This window comes from Lepidochelys olivacea (genome assembly GCF_965140295.1).
Source record: "Lepidochelys olivacea isolate rLepOli2 genome assembly, chromosome: 2".
NCBI classification, from domain to species: domain Eukaryota; kingdom Metazoa; phylum Chordata; order Testudines; family Cheloniidae; genus Lepidochelys; species Lepidochelys olivacea.
In genome coordinates this window covers 183,477,177-183,500,527 of record NC_140412.1, presented here as the reverse complement: position 1 = coordinate 183,500,527, position 23,351 = coordinate 183,477,177, and the positions used below count along the sequence as shown (strand labels likewise).

At 40.0% G+C, this 23,351-nt stretch overlaps 1 protein-coding gene across 5 annotated transcripts in view; it reads right to left on the bottom strand.

Annotated features, from left to right (window-relative positions):
- The window catches only part of PDE1C (phosphodiesterase 1C), a gene marked incomplete at its 5' end in the record, with an annotated part of 501,954 nt that overhangs the window by 404,373 nt on the left and 74,230 nt on the right, over positions 1-23,351 (bottom strand). For 4 of the 5 annotated variants that reach the window (XR_014710093.1, XM_084618217.1, XM_084618218.1 and 1 more), the window contains one exon: positions 11,533-11,703. The exons of the other annotated variant lie outside the window; for it this stretch is intronic. Coding sequence is in view for 3 of the 4 variants with exons in the window: in XM_084618217.1 (XP_084474343.1) it covers positions 11,533-11,617 (85 nt within the window). Of the gene's footprint in view, positions 1-11,532; positions 11,704-23,351 lie in introns of those variants that run through there. 5 annotated transcript variants of the gene reach the window in all.

Here is a 23,351-nt window from a genome sequence, read left to right as displayed (position 1 = left end):
ATTATCTCACTTATAAAAATTGGAGAGGTAGTTCTTAGTTAATATTTTCCTCAAAAAATTTTATTAATTTGGGCATGAACCATGTGTGCATAAAGAAAAGAATAATACATTCAAAGTTATACTGAGTCCAAGTGGAAGCTTCCTTATCTAGAAAATCAGTGGTAAGAGTCCCATTGACTTTAACTGGAGATGGAGCTAGCCCTTAATGCAACTTGCAATAAGGCCAACAGGCTTCACCACCTATGAATCTCAAGGGTACAGCCTATTCTTCACCAGCTATTCAGTGTCCCAAAAGCACAATTCTGCTCAGTTAAAATTTCAATGTACATTTTTTAAAGAAAAAGTGAGTTATTCTCCACTGATTGTGGAATGTACCTTTGCTAGGCAATTAAAGGAGGCCCCACTCCTGCAGCGGACTGTGAATGAGTGCACCTAAGTAAAGCTCCATTGACTTCAATGGGGATTCATGTGTGCACATTCAATCCCAGGATCATGGCCTGGGGACAATATTCTCCTGTTGGTGATCTATACATGTTGAGAAAGCTGAATACCATAGTGAAAAAATTATGATTATTGACTATAGGATCCACACGGGTGGTATACCCAAGAACTGGTATTAGTATTACTCTATAGGTTAGAGAAATATTTTGCCCATAAATCCTTTTCCTACAGTATATTTTCAATATATATTTTCATATTTTCAATATACTGTAGGTCTCATTATTTGCATTATTTTAACTAACGTTAAAACTCTGCTACTGGAACTTCTCTGCTGTTGCTTCATGTCTGCCTCTGTGGCATATCAAAAAATGCACTGTGTATGTATACTGGAGCATGATGGCTTAGCATTTGTTTTATCTCAGCAAAAACTCAATTGAACAATTTTCATGGAAAGTGAATACCAAAGGGGAGGAAGAAAATTCTAGTGGAAGTTGTATTGCAGTCACCGTTTCCCTACATCTTTGGAAACCCAGTTATATTAGCATTGTGCAAGCAAATCAGAACCAGAAATGAAAGACTACAAAATGAAAAGGCTACACTGACTTGAAACTGATGTAAGTTAAGAATCAGGCCCAGCATTCCTTAAAGCTGGTTCAACTTACATTTACTTCTCGCTAATGTGGTCTGCTTGGGAGAACTCTGATGCTGGAAAAGTAAAGGAATTGTAGGTAAAAATTAAAGTTGCATTGGCTGAGCAATTGTTTATCCCCCAGCTGCACAACATTTGATGGTCTGTAACACTGCCTAACACATCAGTGTAAATTGTAGGGGAAGAAGGTCTTAAATGAATAGGAATAAGAAATGGCATCATACAGTAACAGCAAACAACAAAACACCATGAACTTCCACTTAACGGAGAAAGATGATGTTTGCAGTCTTCTTTGGGGAAGTTTTCAGTGGAATGATTACAGCTGCTATGACAACAAGGGGGAGGATGTGATGTCACATAATGATCCGAGTGACTGCAGTCACATTGTCCCAGCACACCACTCTAGTTGCCAGCTGGAAATCCAGTAGAGACCTTATTAAGTGCATCTGTTCAGTAATTACTACAACTTTCCACTCATCACATTTTCAACTTTGAAAACAGCCAGAGATCATAGGCCCCAGATACTGATGTAATACCAGGGGTTAAATTCTGAGTCCTGGAAATCTCAAGTTGGTAGCTATTAGAAATCCAGGGTCAGGTTTCAGTGGAACTATTAAGTACAATCTATGTCACTGGAGAGAGCAGCTAGGAAAAATCAACACAATTGTTTATGAATTCTTGGAAATGCGCTATGGAAAATGCATATGGCTGGTAGGCTTCACCCTGTGTGATTTAATTTGCTTCAATTATAGGTCAGATTATTTTCTAAATTACTCCAGCTCCACACTAGTGTAAATCTTTGAGGCCAGATTCTCAGCTAGTGTAAATCATTGTAGCTTACTTAACCTCAGTGGAGCTATGCTGTTTCATACCCCTTGACTTGAGTGGTGTTACTCCAGATTTACATTGGTGTAAATGAGAACAGTGTTAGTCAGCCTTTTATTTGTCTACACATAGCTACAGAACCATAAACATGCATCTACCCTGCATACGAAAAACAGGCTAATTAGCAGAGCATAAGAATTTTTTTAAAAATAGTTCTGTGGCAGAACAAATCCCAAAAGACAGTTAGATTTGAAAGCTCTCTCTCCCAGTCTCCAATTCTTGTATTGGTCAGAAATACAAAACTTTAACAGAAAAAAAATCAACCACTTTCTATCTTTGATTTCTCTCATAATTTAGATTTGGAAAGAGAGGGAAACTTCCTAAATTCAGGCTTGTTTCATACCAGGTTTGTTTGGCCACCAGTGTATCCAAAGTGAATTATTTAAAATTACAGTGGCCATAGCAAACTCTGGAGGAGATATTGATTAGATTACCTAAAAGTCTTTCCTTCCTCTAACTTCTGTGGTCCTACGAGGTAACCCAGACTAAGACAGCTAAATAGAAATGTTCTAAGCAGTGAATTTAAATGCTTTTCCTAAACTGGTGAGATTGGAGTTCAGGCTTCTATGATTCTCCTGCGACAATATGTGACATCTCTGACACCAAATGCAAGGAGCTGATTTCCCTGCATTCCTTACGCTACTTTAGGTGTTATCAGGGAAATACAAACACCTGAACTTGAGTCTTGTCAAGTAAAAAAGGAACTCAGTTTGAATGGTTTACATTGTATTTATTTGTAATTTTATAGTATCTGCAAATATTCTCTTACTGCTACAGATCTTAATTAGTTATTTTACAGGTCAATGGATTTAATGAGACTACTGACTGTGAAGTGGAAAACAAGATAATTTTGTTAGGCAGACATGAAACACTGACTATTTGATTCGTATTGAGTTTAGCACCTTCTGCAGGCTGAAACTTGCAGCTGTTACTCAGCTAAAAGTCTCATTGATCCCTGGATAAAGCTTACGTAAACAGGGCTTGCAGAAGGAATCTTCCCTCCCCCAGGGTTGGAAATCATCGGTGCAGCCTCTCACTGTGCTCCCCATCCAACACCATACATAAAAGACAGAGAGACAACCCCATTGTTTATGCCCCTGAACAACCCATCTCTGCTACCAGAGACAGCCATATTGGAACACTGCTCTGTGGTTCATATACACTTATGAGCCGTGTGCTCCCTCTCTGCTTCCTCTCCCTAAAGAAGTAGCATGATCCAGTGGTTGGGATGCTAGTCTAGGACTCGGGAGACATGGGCTCAATTCCTCACTCTGCTGCAGACTTCCTGTGTAACCTTGGGCAAGTCATTTAGTTGGTCAATTCGCCTGTGCCTCATTTCGCCATCTGTAAAATGGGGATAATAGCACTTCCCTACCTCACAAGGGTGTTGTGGGGATAAATACATTAAAGAATGTGAGGTGCTCTATTGAAGAGTGACTCACCAGCTGACATACTCCCTCATGGCAGGGCAAAGCACAGCAGGACCTTTCCTCCAGTGGCCTTGTTCTGACAGCCATTCAGGGCCAGTGGTGATTCTGTTCTTCTAGCAACTTGTCCTTCCACCAAGGTCATGTAGTCTCAACCCTTCCAGGGTAACAATATCCCAAATAAAGTTTCCAGCAACACTAGTAGTCATCCATACAGTCTCTCTCCCCGCTCCCAGGCTCCTCTTCAATCCCACTCTTCTGCTCCCGGGCTCCTCTTCAATCCCACTCTTCTTTCAGAGTAGCAGGTTCCTGGGTTTCTCCCCAACAGAACTCAAACACCCCCGAACAAAACCATGAAGAACTTTAGCTGCTGGTACCCACCCTGGGCCTGAGTTTAGTCCCTTGGGTTCTTTGACCCACAGGGCTACATACCTGGAACCTTGCCCCTGTTTTAGGGCCCACCACAGAGTTAGCTCCTTCCTGTAGCTTCCCCATACTTCCCCCCACAGAAGGCAGGAGCGGGCTCTCAACTGGGGATACATGTACGCTTGGGGGTATACACAGATCTTCCAGGGGGGTACATCAACTGATATCTAGATATTTGCCTAATTTTACAACAGGCTACAAAAAAAACACTAGTGAAGTCAGTACAAACTAAAATGTCATAAATGACTACTTTATACTGCTCTATATACACTATACACTGAAATTTAAGTATAGTATGTATATTCCAATTGATTTATTTTAGAATTATATGGTAAAAATTAGAAAGACAGACATTTTTCAGTAATAGTGTGCTGTGACTTTTGTATTTTTATGTTTGATTTTGAAAGCAAATAGTTTTTAAGTGAGGTGAAACTTGGGGGTATGCAAAACAAATCAGATTCCTGGAATGGGTACAGTAGTCTGGACAAGACGAGAGCCACTGCCCTAGACCCCTTCTCTCCTAGATCTCCAACTTCCTGAGTCTCTCTCCTCACTGTTCTTCTGAATTCCTTCTGATGACAATCAGCTCTTCCTCAGCAGGGTCTGATAACAAATTGAGTCTACACCCCTTCCAGGTATAGAGAAGTGGTCTAATTGAGCCTTCAGGCTCTCATTAACCCTTTTGCTGCCAGTATCGGTTGTACACACAAACTCATGCTCAGATACTATTGTAAGATAGATAAATCAGTTGAATCACAGTGGTGATGTTACATATCTAGAAAGTTGAGGGCAGGATTTGCCTCAGACAGTCAAAATTCAAAAAAATTATACAAGGTAATCAGAGGAATTCTCCTTAGGAGTGACAATAATGATTTTATCCACTATCACCTTTCCTCCTTGTCTAAAGCTTATGAGCTTATTTTCCTACATGCAAGGCCCAACCATGGTGGATAATGCTGCCTGCTCTCACATGTCAAAACACAGTGCAAAGGTTTTACATTTCACAGCTTCCCTTAGAAATGAAATTGACAGGGAAAAAAATACTTTAGAAGTGATCCATACTAAGGTGCCACAGCACGAATCTGATCCCGTTTCAACTCCACTGAGTTTGGCCTCAGAACTGGCAATGATCTTTCACCTCAGAATTATTTTGACATACAAGAGGTTAACCCAGGACACAGACTTTTTAATTGTGTGCCAAGATATATACCATGGGGCAAAGTGGTCTAGTACAAGAAGCAGATAGGTCCTCAGTTGGTGTAAATCATCATAACTCTATTAAAGGATTGCCAGGCCTTTGCAGTGGAAGTAAAGTAACTTTCTAGAAAAGCTCATGTAGGCTCCATCCTATAAAGTGCTGAGCACACCTATGAAATGTTGAGCCCCCTACTCCCATTGAAATCCCTCTCTCCCTTATAGATTAAGAGATTCCCAGGCCAGAAGGGACCATTGTGATCATCTAGCCTGACCTCCTGTATATAGAGCTTCCCCAAAATAATTCCTAGAGCTTGTATTTTAGAAAAACATCCAATCTTATTTTAAAAATTGCCCATGATGGAGAATCCACCATGACCTTTGGAAAATTGTTCCAACAGGCAACTACTCTTAAAAATTTACACCTTCTCTCCATTGGATGGTGTTCCACTGTGCTCTGTGAGATTGAAGAGCCCACTATCAAATATTTATTCCCCATGTAGGAACCACAACTGCAAAGACGTAAAAGAGCGAATCATAACAGGAATTCATGTTGCTTATTATTGCATCAGGGTGCAATTCACCACTGTGTAGAGGGCCAGCACAAGTCTACACCTCACCCACATAATTCTGATCTGAACATCCATGGAAGTGAAGTGAATTTCATGCATAGCAAACAGACATATCAGACAGGTTTGAGTCCAGCTTTGTAATTTGGGAATGGAGTTAATAGCAACTTATACCTTTTTAGATTCTCGTTCCACAAAAAGTTTCTTAGAGAGACAAGGTGAGTGAGGTAATATCTTTTATTGGACCAACTTCTGTTGGTGAGAGAGACAAGCTTTAGAGCTTACACAGAGCTCTTCTTCAGGTCTGGTAAAAACCTGAACCAGACCTGTAGAGAAGTTATGTGTAAGCTTGAAAGCTTGTCTTTCTCACCAACAGACGTTAGTCCAATAAAAGATATTACCTCATCCACCTTGTGTCTCTAATACCTTGAGACCAACATGGCTACAACAACACTGCATACAATATATTTGTTGTCAGTTTTCTTTTCTCTACAATTGTTTTTCCTTTCTTTATATCATATTGTATCTATATTGGTTTCAGAGTATTGTGACAAATTATTTAATAAAATAATTAAAATAAAGACATACATTTTTATCATATAGCTAGGTTAGTATCACAGTATCATGCTTAGAATTCCCAGTTCTACTGGTTCAGGTGGCAAGATACTTGACCTAAACATCAAAATTACTAATATCAGTTCTTCTCTATCTAAAAACAGTGGTAAGCAGAACTCTTTTAGTTGCATCACTGGAACAGGGTTTTTTAAAAATTCATGGAACAGCTTACTACTGGTGAAATATGCTAACTGAAATCTCTAGTGACTGAAGTTTTCTATCTGCAGAACAGAAACAGCTCATTCATATGCAAGTGGAGGTCTCTTCACACTACCCCCAAACTAGAATTCAGTCCTGACTTGGAAGCCCCAGTTCCAGAGGTGGAAATGTACTTCAGGCTCCTCAACGTCTCTGCCAACAGTGGTACCAATTATGTTGTTTTTCCTGACATTGGACATATCGCCACTAGAAAATGGACTCAGCCCACGAAATGCATTTTACCTTGGCCACCAAAGAGTGATCATTTTCTTTCACAGCAATCCACAGAAGGAAAAATCTGAAAAGCCACTAAATTAGGTTAACGCATAGCATAGTTAGTGGGACGTTTGTAATCTGCTTGTATTTGGGAAGTGCAGTGCTGACTCCAGGTGCCGTCCTAATGCACTAACATGGCTCTTTAAAGAAGAGAAGTACATGTGAGCAGCACAGAACAAATGTGGGGTGAGGCACCCATACTATCTCAACTGCAAAGATGTTTTCCACCAAAAGTACCTCTTCTAAAAGCTTTTGCAGATGATCAAGCAAGCTCCAGGAGTTAGCACTGCACTTCTGAAGAAGCTGAAGGGAATCCCATTGTGACGACCATGAAAAAAATGCAATCTCATTACAGGAAAGATAAATTTAGGCTCCCTACCCCCCTCCCTTAGGGGTGTCAATGTGATATTACAATTCCCTTGTTTTTCCCCCAAAGATTGAAAAAAAATTATTCCTAAGAATGTGTGGGCAATACTTGTTATCATTTCCGGTACATAAAAAACAACTATGTATGGTCAGTCAGATTGACATTTATTTTACATTAAGAGAATAAAAACAGAACAAAAGTAAAACTTCCATAAAAGAGTACAGTGTGGGTGTAGCAGATAGGATCTGATCAGATTACAAAATGGCAGCTGCCATCAGAAGAACTCCTAAAAATTTAAAGTTACAGTATACATAAATAGCAACTATTATCTAGCTAATGTAAAGACAGTCTTTCAATTGAACAGAAAAATAAGTACAGTGCAAACTTCATATCTTTCTCACTTGTTTGATGCTTGATTGTCCACAACCCTCTGAATAAAAATCTGAACCATACATGTCAGCTAGTTTGAATATTGGAACTTCTGCTAAGAGCCTGTCAAGTGAAAATGTCAGAGAAACACAGAATCATTTTCCTCTAACAAGGAACTTTAGGGGTAAAGCAGTTTGCCTTATTCTAATAAAGCTACACTCTCACACTCTGCTTCACTGTAGAACCTTTCCTTAAAAGTTCTCCAGCCCCACTCCTGCCTGGAGTCATATGACAGATTTAAATAAACAGTGCACATATCTTCACAAGTCACAATATTTATATAACCAATGCACAAAATAGATGACCAAGGTAAATTTCTGCAGTAACCTAATAAGAACATTGTGTGTGTGTGTGTATGCACTTCATAAATACACTTCCCTGGGTCACCACTTGAAATTTAACATCAAAATGGGGTTCAATCAATGAATCAGAAAATCACAGACTTTGAAGACACAGAGGAAACAGAGCTTATGAACAAAATATTGACCAGAGATTGAACTACCATTGATCTGGACACAAACCTCCCATTTATTTTAACTGGAGCTCAGCACGCAGAATGGTGGCGGAGTCCTTTTTAATGACAGTGGAGCTCAGAGAATCTTTGCTGCAAGATCTCATAAATGGTGGACAACATTATTATGAATCACACCCATAAAACCATTTATTTCAGGTCAGTGTTCCCCCCCAGTACCTAAACAATGTTGAGTTACAGTAGAATTCCCAATCAATTCAGTTACTTCTAATCGTTATAACTGTATTCTATAACAATACATTCATTAGACTCATGTGACTAGGATACTTAAAACAAAATGCTATTCAAACACTTCTGGATATGAAAAGCACGGAGTTAAAATTAGCTTTTAATCATAGAAAAAATGAACAACAAAGAAGGAAATATAATCTTGTTGACATTTTTGTTTACCATCTTCTCAAGCTGAATGACAGTGGGTCTGATTCTTCACTTCCTTGCATGTTTAGTTTAGTCAATTAGACCAGGTAGATATGAAACAGTAGATACAAAACACTGGCATTCTGATACACTAGTGTTCTACACTCACTATGCACCAGAGTGACAAGACATGGTGGCAAGGCAAGAAACAGGCACTGTGTTTTCATCGTTAGTCTTTTAAACTTTCAATTGCACTCTGATTTGTTTATTTCTGAATGGGGAAATTGGCTACAGAGATAATTTATCTTTCTGGAAGAATTCAAATCTAATAGCCCCACTCCAGGCAAAAAGTTCACAGACTGTGCAATGTCCAGATGGAACGGGGAGTCAAATAAAGATCTCAGAACAAACACTTACTACTAGGTAGACTTATTAACCTGAATGGTCCCATAGAAATCACAAGACTTGATTCATAGGCCCACTGTGGTCCCTTTGAATAACTCCACTAGTGCAAAAGGACCATAAACCCAATTTAAGTGGCTACTCAGGAAGTCTCCACCTGGTGTAAAGCACTACACCATGACTCCTCACAACCCCAGTTATAACGGCTGTCGCTGGGAGAAAGGAGCATAGCCAGAGTCTCTGCTTTCCTGATATTCCCAGCTGCCGGAACTGTTTCTTTGGGCCACCAATACCGGGCTGAAAATTACAGCAGCCTTGAACTTACTCTAATTAACACTATGGCATGAACAGGACACTGACCAGCACCAGAATGATGACGCTATGAGGGTTGCATGAATGCCTGGAACCAAAGAACAGAGTTGTGGAAAAAGGGCATTTCCCCAATCCCACACAACTTATCTTCAATATTAGGCTCAAACCCTTCTCCAAGAAAAGCGACAATAAGTCTAATTGTAAACCATCATTAAGCAAACAGCCACACAGTAAGTCATCTCCTAGCTGGAAGACAGCAATTAGATGCATAGACAGATTAAAATGTACATAGCATGTCATTTTACACAGAGCTCCACCTCAGCTGACTGCTTTCAGCCTGATATGGTTACTGTATTAGTGCCTAATCCTCAAAAGTACTGAGTTCCCACAATTCCTATTAACCCCAATAAAAGTTGTGGGAGCTCCATATTTCCAAGGAATCACTGAGACTCTTTGAAAACCTGGTTCTAAATACCGAGGCAGAATTCTCTTCCAATTAAAAGGAAGAAACACTAAAGTTAAGACCATTCCTCATAGTTTTTAGTTGGCAGGCAATCGCTAAGAAATATTCACACTCTTCAGTACAGAAACTTACACATATTTGATTACTCAAGAATCCTTTGTGTACTAGTAATCTTAGGAAGCATGTTTGCAAAGTTATCACAAATGCATACGTCAAACCAGTGCACATTTGTGAAGCCACACAGATCCTTTTGAAATATACCTATCATATTTTATTATTTCTACATACTATAGTGTACAATAACATGAAAATGGTTAGTTGTTTTCCTTGGGTACCCGTTTGTGCATAAATCTTGAGGAAAACATCTGTGAGATAACATGACTACTACCTTAAACCCCAAGAAGTAGGAATTGTAAATCCAGGTCCTTTGACGCAAAATCTGGTTCTGTTTTCTCTAGCATAACTCGTAATAACAGACAAATAGCCAAAACAGAAATCTTGTTGGTTCTAAGTATGTATTAATAACATTAACCACACACACAAATGCTTTGTTGCCTAAGCTAGTGATGTGTCCTTCCGAGGCCCAAAAGAGAACAGCACCATGGGAATGCTAGTCCCCCAAACTGCCACAGAGTGATGCAAAGTGATGCCAAATAACTATTTATTCATAAAGATACAAGGTGTTAAATAGGGCTTTATAATGGAATCTTGATGAAATTTTATTATGGAGAGGTGGTCGCCTCTCCACAGTTAAAGTAAAATAAAAATAGTGCATAATATTTGTGTTGTAGTTTTCCTCTTCAAAGTGCTGTATGAACATTAACATACTGCTATATGAAAATACTTCCCTGCAGTGCATACTCTAACTTTAAATAGCTCTCCCAGAAAGTTTAGGTTTTAACAGTTCAAAAGCCATTACAACTCAAGACAGAGGCTTGGAAGACGAGAGAAGGAAGTTCTCACATCCAACAAAAAGTTTGCATCCGTCATTAGAGAATGAAATTCTGCACTCAGTTACACCGATGTAAATCCAGAATAAAACTCCACTGACTTCACTAGTGCAAGAGAGCAGAATTTGAGTCAATTTCTAAAAGATATACATAAAGTGATGGTTTCTTCCTCATAGATTATCCAAAATTCCCACTTGGATTACAAAGAAAAATAAAATCGGCATGGTGGCTTGTTTTCTTTTTGAGATATACAGGGATTTGCATAATGCAGCCCAGTGAGATGTAAAATTTTGAAAGAACAGCCTGTTCAGATTACGCAGCATGCCTAACCTTTGCACAGCAAGCCTCACAAAGAAAAAAAAAATCTGCAGACACCTGTAGCTTTGAGAAGGCTCACTTTTTCTCCCCTGCCAGCACAATGAACACCAAGCAGCAAACCCATTCCTTATGTAAACAACTGCACCAGGAACAAACATGGCCCTAGAAATTAAAACCTCTCCTGATGCACAAATCTAGAATTTTTTTCTTTTTATATATATATATATATATATATAAAAAAAGAGATTATATGTTTCTACTTTAACTAGAAAATAGTACATGGTCATAAGTTTTTGAAAGCCTACTAGATGAGCAGAGAAATAATAAAAAACAAACCCCCAAGCTCCCAGTGCTTATGTTACTGGACTTGTCGGAAGAAAATGCATCAAGCAACTTAGAAACATGTAATCCTAAAACACAGGCTTTCCTGAGATAAGGCTCCAAAACAAAAAGTTGTGCAAATCTCTTAATTAAACTATTCCAAAAACACAGATAAAAGGGTTTAGAGCAGCTACTAGTCAAAGGCAAATTTCTTCGACAGAGGAAAATAAAGGAAACAGCTGGATACAAAGCAAAGCGAAAAAGTTACAGGACATCTATGCATTACAAAAAGCATTGTTGGTGGATAAACAGTCTCCTCATACTGTGCCTAATATACAAAGAAAGCTAGAAGAAAAGGGAGGGAGGGAAATAAAACCAAGAATTAAAACAAAAAGCCTCACCAATTGTAAAGCTAAAGCCATCAATGCTGAAAGTGGCACTCCGGCATTTTTTAAATCCTTCTTTTCTACCGCTTGGCTCTGTCATGATCCTGTCAGTTTGTACTCCAGCAGCAGTAGTTCTCCCCTCGTGGAATCAGAGCTTCTGAGCTAGCAATTAGCTGTCCTTGTATCTCTGCCTGTAGCAGCACTCACACCCGACTTCACACATCTCCTAACGCAGAGAGCTGAATCCGAAAGACATGAACCCAGCAGTATTCTCCACCCCCTAAAACTGCCGCTGGCGTGTTATCGACATGCCTACTCAGAGTTTAACAACTGGTTAGAGGCTCTGGGACCCAAACTTAACAGGCAATTAGTGTAACACTCCTGAGTCAACAAGTCAATTGTCAAATTTCTGGGTAGGAGTTCAGTATACAATTAAAATAACCTGAAGTGTTGAATTTTGCTAGAATCTAAGCACTGGCACTCCTTGTATTCCATGTAGTATTGGATATATTTTGCTTTCCACAACCAACTCTCTGTACAATTTTTTAATAAGTATGTACCCAAATACCTGGATGCTAATATCTAAACTGGTGACAGGTTTCAGAGTGGTAGCCGTGTTAGTCTGTATCAGCAAAAACAACAAGAAGTCCTTGTGGCACCTTAGAGACTAACAAATTTATTTGGGCATAAGCTTTCGTGGGCTAGAACCCACTTCCTCGGATGCATGGAGCTTAATCTGTTAGTCTCTAAGGTGCCAAAAGGACTCCTTGCTGTTTTTGCTAATATGCTAAACTGTATTGTTAAATTTATCCACCTAAATTTGGGTTATTGCTGATTATGCACTATATATATCTTATGACTTTTAAAACAAACACAAAGTATTTGTGGATAATTTAAGCACTATACCCAGATTTACAGACACTCTTTTCTTAACCTGTGTATTATATAATTTTCTAACATTAGCTTTAAACCCCTGCCTTTATAACTCTCCTAGTTTATGGAGGCTTCAGATATGCAGCAAATTATAGTGCTCAAATTCCAGCCCAGTGCTTGTGGGCAACACTAGTGTTTTAATCCCACTCAAGGTAACATGAAGACACATGCTTATAATGCACCATCAATGAACAGTTTCTTATAGTTGTATATCTCCGAAAACACATATATTGGCAGTAATTTAACCATTAGAGCAGATACAACTATGAGACAATACTAAAAGTAAATTATCAGTGACATTGAAGCATCCAGCAAAACCTCTGAAAAACTGAAAAGCCTGCAGGCTCTACCTTTCCTCAGCAGTTGCTACCACAAAAATAATACACTGCATTTAGCACTTTTGTCCAAGGATCTCTAAGCACTTTGACAATATTAACCGAGCTTTGCAATACACTGGTGAAATAAGTAAGCATTACTGCCATTTGTCCATTTTTATGAATGGACAAACTGGAGCAGAGCAGTTAAGAAACCTATGATGTTTGCATAGCAGGTTAGTGGCAGATCAGGAAGGCTGATCCTTAGTCAGGGGGCAGGGCTATCAAGAAGGCCAGGGCTTTATAAAGCAGTGAGCAAGCAACCAGGGAGCTTTGCGACCAGGGACCGCTAACAGGGAGTTTCGAGAGGGAGTTGGAAAGGGGGCAAGGTACACTTGCCATTCTTTAAAACCTTTAAACTAAACTATAATCAAAACTTCTTGATTTAAAACAAAAACCCTATCATTACCTAGGTAGCTGTAGGAGAGAATGCAGGCAGAAGCCCAGCAGCAGAGTGGGGACTATCCTGTTTATTGCACTCAGTGTAGTATGTAGGATTACCTGCCCTGTGGGCGGGTGGCATATGTGTGCATTCGGTGGCATATGTGTTTATTGCACTCGGTGTAGTATGTAGGATTACCTGCCCTGTGGGCGGGTGGCATATGTGCTCCTGGCCTCAGAGACCATGTACGGGCTTTGGAGGCCAAGGTCGCGAAACTGGAGTAGCTAAGGGAGGCAGAGAGGTATGTTGATGAGGCTTTCCAGGACACTGTAGATTTGCCTCACCTCTGGTCATACAGCTCCTGCGCTGTTAAGGAGGATGAAAGGCCCAGAGAAGGAAAGCAGTCAATGGGAGCAAAGGGAAACCTTCCCATAGTTGGGACCCTCCTTCCAGATGATGTTGGGGTATCCTCTCGCACTGAGTCATTAGGAAAAGGCAGGTGTTAGTAATGGGAGATTCAATCATTAGAAACATAGATAGCTGGGTTTGTGATGACTAGGAGAACTGTATGGTGACTTGCCTGCCTGGTGCGAAGGTTGCAGATCTCTCTCAAGGCATCTAGATAGACCAGCGGTTCCCAAACTTGTTCCACCACTTGTGCAGGGAAAGCCCCTGGCGGGCCATGCCAGTTTGTTTACCTGCCGCGTCCGCAGGTTCGGCCAATCGCGGCTCCCAGTGGCCGCGGTTCGCTGCTCCAGGCCAATGGGAGCTGCTGGAAGTGGCAGCCAGTATGTCCCTCAGCCCGTGCCACTTCCAGCAGCTCCCATTGGCCTGGAGCAGCGAACCGCGGCCACTGGGAGCCGCGATCGGCCGAACCTGCCTCCACGGCAGGTAAACAAACCAGTGCGGCCCGCCAGGGGCTTTCCCTGCACAAGCAGCAGAACAAGTTTGGGAACCACTGAGATAGACTTATGTGTAGTGCTGGGGAGGAGCCGGTGGTCATGGTACATGTAGGTACCAATGACATAGGGAAGGGTAGGAGAGACATCCTGCAGGCCAAATTTTGGCTGCTAGGAAAGAGACTGAAATCCAGGACCTCTAGGGTGGCATTCTCAGAAATGCTTCCAGTTCCACGCGCAGGGCCAGGTAGGCAGGCAGAGCTTCAGAGTCTCCATGCGTGGATGAGACAATGGTGTAGAGAGGAGGGGTTTAGATTTATTAGGAACTGGGGAAACTTTTGGTATAGGGGGAGCCTATACAGGAAGGATGGGCTCCACCTCACCAAATTGGATCCAGACTGCTGGCACTTAACATTAAAAAGGTTGCAGAGCAGTTTTTAAACTAAGAGATGGGGGAAAGCCGATTGCTGCAGAGGCGCACGTGGATCGGACAGAGACTTCTCTTAGGGGAGAGTCTATTGATAGAGATTCTCTAGGTTTTAGGCAGGAGGAGAGGATGGAAGAGGATAAAGTATGGGCCAGATCAGACGAGAAACAGTCACAAAGAATCTGACACATCAGAAAAGGGCAGACAAATAAACAGTGACAAGTTTTTAAAGTGCTTGTACACAAATGCTAGAATTCTAAATAATAAGATGGGTGAGCTAGCATGCCTCGTGTTAAAGGAGGATATTGATATAATAGGCATCACAGAAACCTGGTGGAGTGAGGACGATCAGTGGGACACAATCATTCTGGGGTACAAAATATATCAGAAGGACAGAACAGGTCATGGGGGAGGGCACTATAGGTGAAAGAAAATGTAGAAGCAAAAGAAATAAAAATCTTAAATGAATCCACATGTTCCATAGAATCTCTATGGATAGCAATTCCATGCTCTAATAAGAATATAACAGTAGGGATTTCTTATCGACCACCTGACCAGGACAGTGATAGTGATGATGAAATGCTAAGGGAGATTACGGAGGCTATCAAAATAAAGAACTCAATAATAGTGGGGGATTTCAATTATCCCCATACCGACTGGGTACATGTCACCTCAGGATGAAATGCAGAGACAAAATTTCTCAATACTTTAAATGACTGCTTCTTGGAGCAGCTGGTACAGGAACCCACAAGGGGAGAGGCAACTCTCGATCTAGTCCTGCATGGAGCGCAGGATCTGGTCCAAAAGGTAACTATAACAGGACTGTTTGGAAATAGTGACCATAATATAACAACATTTAACATTCCTGTGGTGGGAAGAACACCTCAACACTCTAGCATTTAATTTCAGAAAGGGAAACTATGCAAAAATGAGGAGGTTAGTTAAACAGAAATTAAAAGGTACAGTGACTAGAGTGAAATCCCTGCAAGTTGCATGGACACTTTTCAAAGACACCATAATAGAGGCTCAACTTAAATGTATACCCCAAATTATAAAACACAGTAAAAGAACTAAAAAAGAGCCACCGTAGCTTAACAACCATGTAAAAGAAGCAGTAAGAGATTGTCATAAATATAAAGGGAAGGGTAAACACCTTTAAAATCCCTCCTGGCCAGAGGAAAAGCCCTTTCACCTGTAAAGGGTTAAGAAGCTAGGATAACCTTGCTGGCACCTGACCAAAATGACCAATGAGGAGACAAGATACTTTCAAAGCTGGAGGGGGGGAGAAACAAAGGGTCTTGGTCTGTCTGTGTGATGCTTTTGCCGGGGACAGAACAGGAATGGAGTCTTAGAATTTAGTAAGTAATCTAGCTAGATATGCATTAGATTACGACTTCTTTAAATGGCTGAGAAAATAAGCTGTGCTGAATGGAATGGATATTCCTGTCTTTGTGTCTTTTTGTAACTTAAGGTTTTGCCTAGAGGGATTCTCTATGTTTTGAATCTAATTACCCTGTAAGGTATTTACCATCCTGATTTTACAGAGGTGATTCTTTTTACTTTTTCTTCTATTAAATTCTTCTTGTAAGAAACTGAATGCTTTTTTCATTGTTCTTAAGATCAAAGGGTTTGGATCTGTGGTCACCTCTGTAAATTGGTGAGGATTTTTATCAAACCTTCCCCAGGAAGCGGGGTGCAAGGTTTTGGTGAGGATTTTGGTGGGAAAGACGTTTCCAAACGACTCTTTCCCAATAATAAACCCGGTTAGACGTTTGGTGGTAGTGGCAGCGAAAGACCAAGGGCAAAAGGTAAAATAGTTTGTACCTTCTGGAAGTTTTAACCTAAGCTGGTAAAAGTAAGCTTAGGAGGTTTTCATGCAGGTCCCCACATCTGTACCCTAGAGTTCAGAGTGGGGAAGGAACCTTGACAGAGATAAAAAGGCATCTTTTAAAAAGTGGAAGTCAAATCCTAGTGAGCTAAATAGAAAGGAGAATAAACACTGCCAAATTAAATGTAAAAATGTAATAAGAAAAGCGAAAAGGAGTTTGAAGAACAGCTAGCCAAAAACTCAAAAGGTAATAACAAAATGTTTTTTAAGTACCTCAGAAGCAGGAAGGATACAAAAGGAGCACTTAAAGAGGATAAAGTCATTGCGGAGAAACTAAATGAATTCTTTGCTTCAGTCTTCACGACTGAGGATGTTAGGGAGATTCCCAAACCTGAGCCATCTTTTGTAGGAATTGTCTGAGGAAATTGTCACAGATTGAAGTGTCACTAGAGGAGGTTTTGGAATTAATTGAGAAACTTAACAGTAACAAGTCACCGGGACCAGATGGCATTCACCCAAGAGTTCTGAAAGAACTCAAAAGTGAAATTGCGGAACTATGGGTTGTAACCTGTCCTTTAAATCAGCTACTGTACCCAAGGACTGGAAGATAGCTAAAGTAAAGCCAATATTTAAGAAGGGCTCTAGAGGTGATCCTGGCAATTACAGACTGGTAAGTCTAACGTCAGTACCGGGCAAATTAGTTGAAACAATAGTAAAGAATAAAATTGTCAGACACATAGAAGAACATAAATTGTTGCATAAAAGTCAACATGGCTTCTGTAGAGGGAGATCATGTCTTACTAATCTATTTGAGTTCTTTGATGGGGATCAACAAACATGTGGACAACGGAATCCAGTGGACATAGTGTACTTAGATTTCCAGAAAGCCTTTGACAAGGTCCCTCACCAAAGGCTCTTAACGTAAATTAAGTTGTCATGGGATAAGAGGGAAGATCTTTTCATGGATTGAGAACTGGTTAAAAGACAGGGAACAAAGGTTAGGAATAAATGGTAAATTTTCAGAATGGAGAGGGTAACTAGTGGTGTTCCCCAAGGGTCAGTCCTAGGACCAATCCTATTCAACCTATTCATAAATGATCTGGAGAAAGGGGTAAACAGTGAGGTGGCAAAGTTTGCAGAAGATACTAAACTGAGTGCGACCCCCCTTATACATTAAAAACACTTTTTTATATATTTAACATCATTATAAATGCTGGAGGCAAAGCCAGGTTTGGAATGGAGGCTGACAGCTCACGACCCCCCATGTAATAACCTCATGACCCCCTGAGGTGTCCCGACCCCCAGTTTGAGAACCCCTGTTCTAAACTGTTGAGTAGTGTTGATATATGCTCTTAAAACAGTTTCTGTGGCTGCAATTCAGTGTTGTGTGAAATGCTCCCTGTATAGAGTTTGTGAATCACTTTGCATGAAAAGCATTGTGTGTATGTAAAATATTTATTATTAGTGCTATAAACAGCACATTGTATCCAGGGCAACATTTAACCTGTGAACACAAAAAAAGCAATTACTTACACACCTCCACCCCGCCCTTTACTTTTTTTGAGGGAGGAAGGGGTTGTATATATATTTATGAAGTATATTAAAATTAAAAATAATCTCACATCAAACCTTTGATCCATTCAATATATCATCTTGCATCAGTAGCCAGTACCAGCTGCTTCAGAGGAAGTTGTAAAAATCCCATAACAGACAATCAGGCAATACTTTTGTCTTAGCCCCAGGCAATTAGTTTATGTCCTAAAGTCTGAGGTTTTATATCCATTATATGTTTTTGTCCTAGCTACAATAACAGATCGTTTGTTCATAGTAATAGTAAGGTCTAATCCTTTTCCGAATCCAGCTAAGTTTTTTGCCTTAATAATATCTTGTGAGTGAGTCCCATAAGCTCATAATTTGTTGTGTATAAAGGTATTTCCTTTTTACAGTTCAATTGTGTTGCCTAATTTTCATTGAAGGTCCCCTGCTTCTTGAATTGTGGGAAATGGAAAAATCAGAACTCAGGTGAAAACTTGGCACCACTGGAGTCAATGGCAAAACTCACACCAACTTCATGGGGCCAAGATTCATCCTCCCACTTTTTCTTCTCTATACTATTAATACATTTTATATACCTCTATTGTATCAATACTTACCATATTCATGTCTTATAATAGCAATAATGCGTGTGGTCCTTACCACATAGCAGGTTAAATCTATAGTAACACTACGGAAGTTAGTGGGGTTACAATGGGACGTACAATTGTACAATGAGGTTAGAATCAAGCCCAATGAGTTTATGTCTCCATTTGTACCAGTGTCCATTCTTTTTGGGTGCCTGCAACACCTGGAGTCTGATTTTCAGCGGCACCTAGAATCCACAACTCATTTGATTTCAGTGATACCTCTGGGTGCTCAGCAGGGCTGTAAATCCAACTCAAAGTAGCCATAACTGGAGACTCGAAACTGAGTCTCACCCAAAATTTACAGATACTTTTAAAAATGTAAATCTTAATGTCAGGAATGGCTAAATTCAGTCCATCATTAACAGCTGGGAAATATGTTTCTTCATGTACAGTACCAGTCTTGTAACCTCTCAGCTCAAACTGATCTAAAGGGCAATTGAAAACATTCAGCACCTCAAAAGAATGTTCAGCACTTTGCAGGACTGAGCCCTGGAAGTTGTTATCCTGTTTCATTTTCATTTAAAAGACTGGAACTTGAAATCCCTGTAAATGTTGGATGTGTTTAATTTTCAAGAAGTAAAATGTGGTCACGTGCCTTATATTTGATACAGAAATGGTGATATTCTTGACTAAAAGCTTCTATGGTTTTATTGTTCCTAGAAGTACTCCCATCTGGATGTTATCTGAACATTGTCACTGTCAAGAATATTCATTAGATTTTAATTATTTTTGGTCAGGACAGCCAGAAAGCCATAGGAGTTTAATGCTCAGCTGTTTTGTTGCTTTTCACTTGTTACAAACCTCACCATTTTCTCCTTTACCAAATGAAAACGAATGGCGTATCCTCCAAAGCACTGAAATGTTCTTTGCTTAGGCTATTTTATATTTTCCACTGTGTGTAGTCATTTTATGCAATTTAAAATGACATCATACCACAGAAAAAATGCAAATGTACATGCCAAATTCTGGACACATGAAAAAACTGATTAAATTAATAATGGTCTGGATTTAATCTGAGCCATTTCATGCAGGTCCATATCTAAATGGAGACTTGTTATGGATCAGAAACAAACTGACTCCAGGTTGAGTGTAAAGAGTCATATAGTGAGCTCGTGGTCCAAATGCACTCAGGTGCAAGCAGTTCCATCGCTAACTTCACCAAACTGAGGTGTAAGATATACTTCCAATATCAATTGTCACCAAGTGGCCATAAGTGACAAAGAAATATCTTGCACTGATGTCGGCATTCAGGGGGGTTGCAAAATTAGTGTCACTAGAAATAAGATGGTGGAAAAAGAGGTTGCAGTAGGAAATACAAACATGACAGCGTAAGCTGAAGCACATCCCTGTGTGAGTATACACACACACACAGAGTAACTTATACCTGAACCATGCCTAATTTATCTGAGGCCAATAGCAGCTCTGGCATAAGCAAGTGCAATTCCCATTTATTTAAATGGGAGTTCTGCTGCTTATGCCAGAGCTGAATGAAGTCACCACAGAACACCAAATTGGTGTAAGCTACTCTCATTAGGCCAGCTTCTGCTCTCACTTACAATGGTAAAACAAAGTCACAGGTAAGTCCAGTGAAGTCAATGGAGTTAAACCAGTGTAGATATGGGAGGAAAGTTAGGCTGATTTTGCACTGGCACTGAACACCTAGGCCATGATTTTCCTCTCCATTTTACCAGTGTTCCACCTGTGTAGTTCAACTGAAGTCACTGGTTTCACACTTTAAAAAAATGGTGTAACACAGTAGAAAATCTGATTGCAAATCAGTGCAAATTACATTATTTTATTACAGTATTATTTTGCTACTTACACCTAATAGGCCAAATTCTCCCACATGACACCAGTGTGAATCCAGAGTAGCTCTACTGACTTCTGTAGACTACTCCAAATTTACATTGGTGTCATGGACAGCAGAATTTTGTCCAACATGCAACTAAGACTAGGTTTACACTATGTTGCAGTGTGGACTACAGGGATGTGAGCTGCAGAATGGACCAAAGTGTTGTGCTCTAACCTCTCCTTGTGCACTCTGCTGGTGCAACCTAACAGGTACCTAGTTCACTTAAACCTAGTCTTCCGGATGAGGTTAACATGAACTAGGTACCTTTTAGGTTGTGTAAGCAGCATCCACTAAGGGGAAGTTAGAGTGCAACATTTTAATGCCTTCTGCAGGTCACATACCCGTGGTCAACAACGTGGCACACTGTAAACAAGTCCAAAGACAATTTAGACAGTCAGTCAGTCCTGTAAACCATAATTAATGTCACTGCTGAATTTAGTCTAGTTCTTTTCCGTTACCTCTCTTCATAAGTTAAGAGTGTGGCGGTCAAGAATAACAATGACCAGTTAGGTCACGTATACAAATTATGGCATCCTGATTGGCTGCTCAGCCGTCACTAATTTTCTCTAAAGTCATTCTGCAGCTCATCAAATCATACAAAGGAAATATGTGCTTTCTGAGTCACTCATCACATCATTTGCAGTTCTTGCTGGATTTTCATCTTCTCTCCTCTCCCCTTCCCATTTAGAATGATAGCTTTGAAATATTTTATGCTAAAGAAATTCAAGAGCATGCTGAAGAGGTATTCAGTATTTGTGACAAATATATGTGGAGTGTATGCTGTTATGTTCCTAGTGGGGAAGATCTTTAGCTGGTGTAAATCAATGTAGCTCCACTGCCTGAGCTCCAATCAGCTGGACTGAGCTCGACTTCAATCGAGTTACTCTGGATTTACACTGCAGTAAATGAGATCAGCCTGGCCTTACCTCTCCAGCCAGGAGGTAGGAATGAAGCTGCCTTTGGGGCATTGTTTAAATGGTTCCCCACTGTCAGCAGATGGTACTGTAAATACTAACCTCCACACAACCCTATCCGCATCACATCAGATGAGGAGCCCAGCATTCAGGCTCCACTGGGCCTTTTGATTAACTAGCTAAGTTTTGCTGCGGAGTACCACAAAGCTAACCATCCTCCTCTAGCAGCTGAGGCATGGCTGTTATCTCTGTGTTCCCAGACCCCCCCTTACTTCTGGCTATCTTGTGCCCCACATCCCTACTCAGATCACAAGCATACAGGACTTCATGACAGCGGTATTCCTTGACTTGCCAAAGAAAAAATCCGTCATATAACAAAGCCACACAATAAAAAGGCACATATCCTACCAGATCACATTAGCAAACAAGGCAAAGTGCCTTCAAAATGTTAGAGCCACCCAAGTAATGTGGTCATTCATCAGCCTGCAGATATTTCAAATCACTCCCTTTCCAAGTCAGCTGCCAGTCCTTAAATCATACCAGCATGAGCAAGTAAAACAGACAGCCAGTTCCAACTTTTATGATCAGGAGTCCAAAAATAGACAGCTCAGGCCACATTCAACTCCTGAACCCAGGCGTTTTGGCCAGGCCAAAATGTCCTTGTTGCTAAATTGAATGTGGCCTATAATCTATTTGCAGTACTGGCTGTTTTTCTTATTGATATGATCAAGATTTAAAGAGTGGAAATTAGCAAAAGTTGCTGGAGAATGTACACACTTTTATTTTCATGACAAATAGAGGTAAATTAGATAATTATATATGCACACATTCTTGCTAGAAGATTGCTAAACAGCAGTACTTTATTTCTTAGAATTCAGAAAACTAACACATTTGAACTCAAAAACAGAGAGATGCAAAGCAAGCTGCTCCCTACGGCGGAAAGGGACAACTCATCCCACCATTTTCTAGGCTGGTTTCTTCCATCCTGAATTACTCTGACGCGTACTTCACTACAGAGCCCCCTAGCCACCAAGCAGGATCAGGAATGCCCTGCTCATTAAGTGATAGCTTGCAATTCCAACATAGTCCTCAGTATACATCCATACAAACATAACATTTTTCTTAGAATGTCAAAAAAAACAAAATTATGACACAATCACTTTATGATATGCCCTGAGCAAGGGGTAGTGTACGCTTGTGATACCCCAGGAGTAGTCCAGGAAACAGGTTGTCATTCAGTCGCAATCTGCTTCTTGATCTCCCTGCTGCTCCAGGGAAGGAGAAAACACCACTAGGCTTATACTCAGCACAGTGTAGCATCAGATTTGATAAATCAGTTTGATCACCCTTTTATCAAATTCATAATTAGTTACAAAAAGATTCTCATAATATTTATTCATTTTCAATTAGAAACACCAATATGGCCTCTTTGGTTTAGCTATAAAGTGGGCTAAAAAATTCCATTGGAAATTGGAGTTTCAATGGTAACAACAACCTTTTTTCATGGAAAAATTTCATTGCATCATTTTTTGTCCCTTTTTCTTTTTAATTTCTTTGAAAAGTGACAAATCTGACTTGAAAAAAAATCATTTGACATGGTGGAGAAAAACAAAACTACTCCACTTAAAATAAGACAGTTTTCTCCCCCTTTTTCCACTGGGGGGAAATAAAAGGAGAGGGAGTAATAAAAGAGAGAAAAGGTGATAAAACAAAAAAATGATTTGTTGAAAAGAAAAAGTGAAGAATTTAATACAAAATGAAATTGATTTTTTTATTGAAAAAAAAAAAAGTTGCAACCAGCGATAGTAATTTTGGAAGGAATTAGGAGGCCAGGTCACATGCATACACCCTCCCGATAGAAATCCAGGGATTAAACAGCTCTACTGGACTTTTTGAGGTGGTGATTGAAGGGCTTTCTTTAATGCACTCATCATACTCAGACCTTTAAGTGAATGTTCATGGGTTCGTTGTTTCCAAACCACACTAAAAGGTTTGGCAAAGAGGTTTATGAACAGAACAAGCCCTCTAGAGTCTGCATAGCC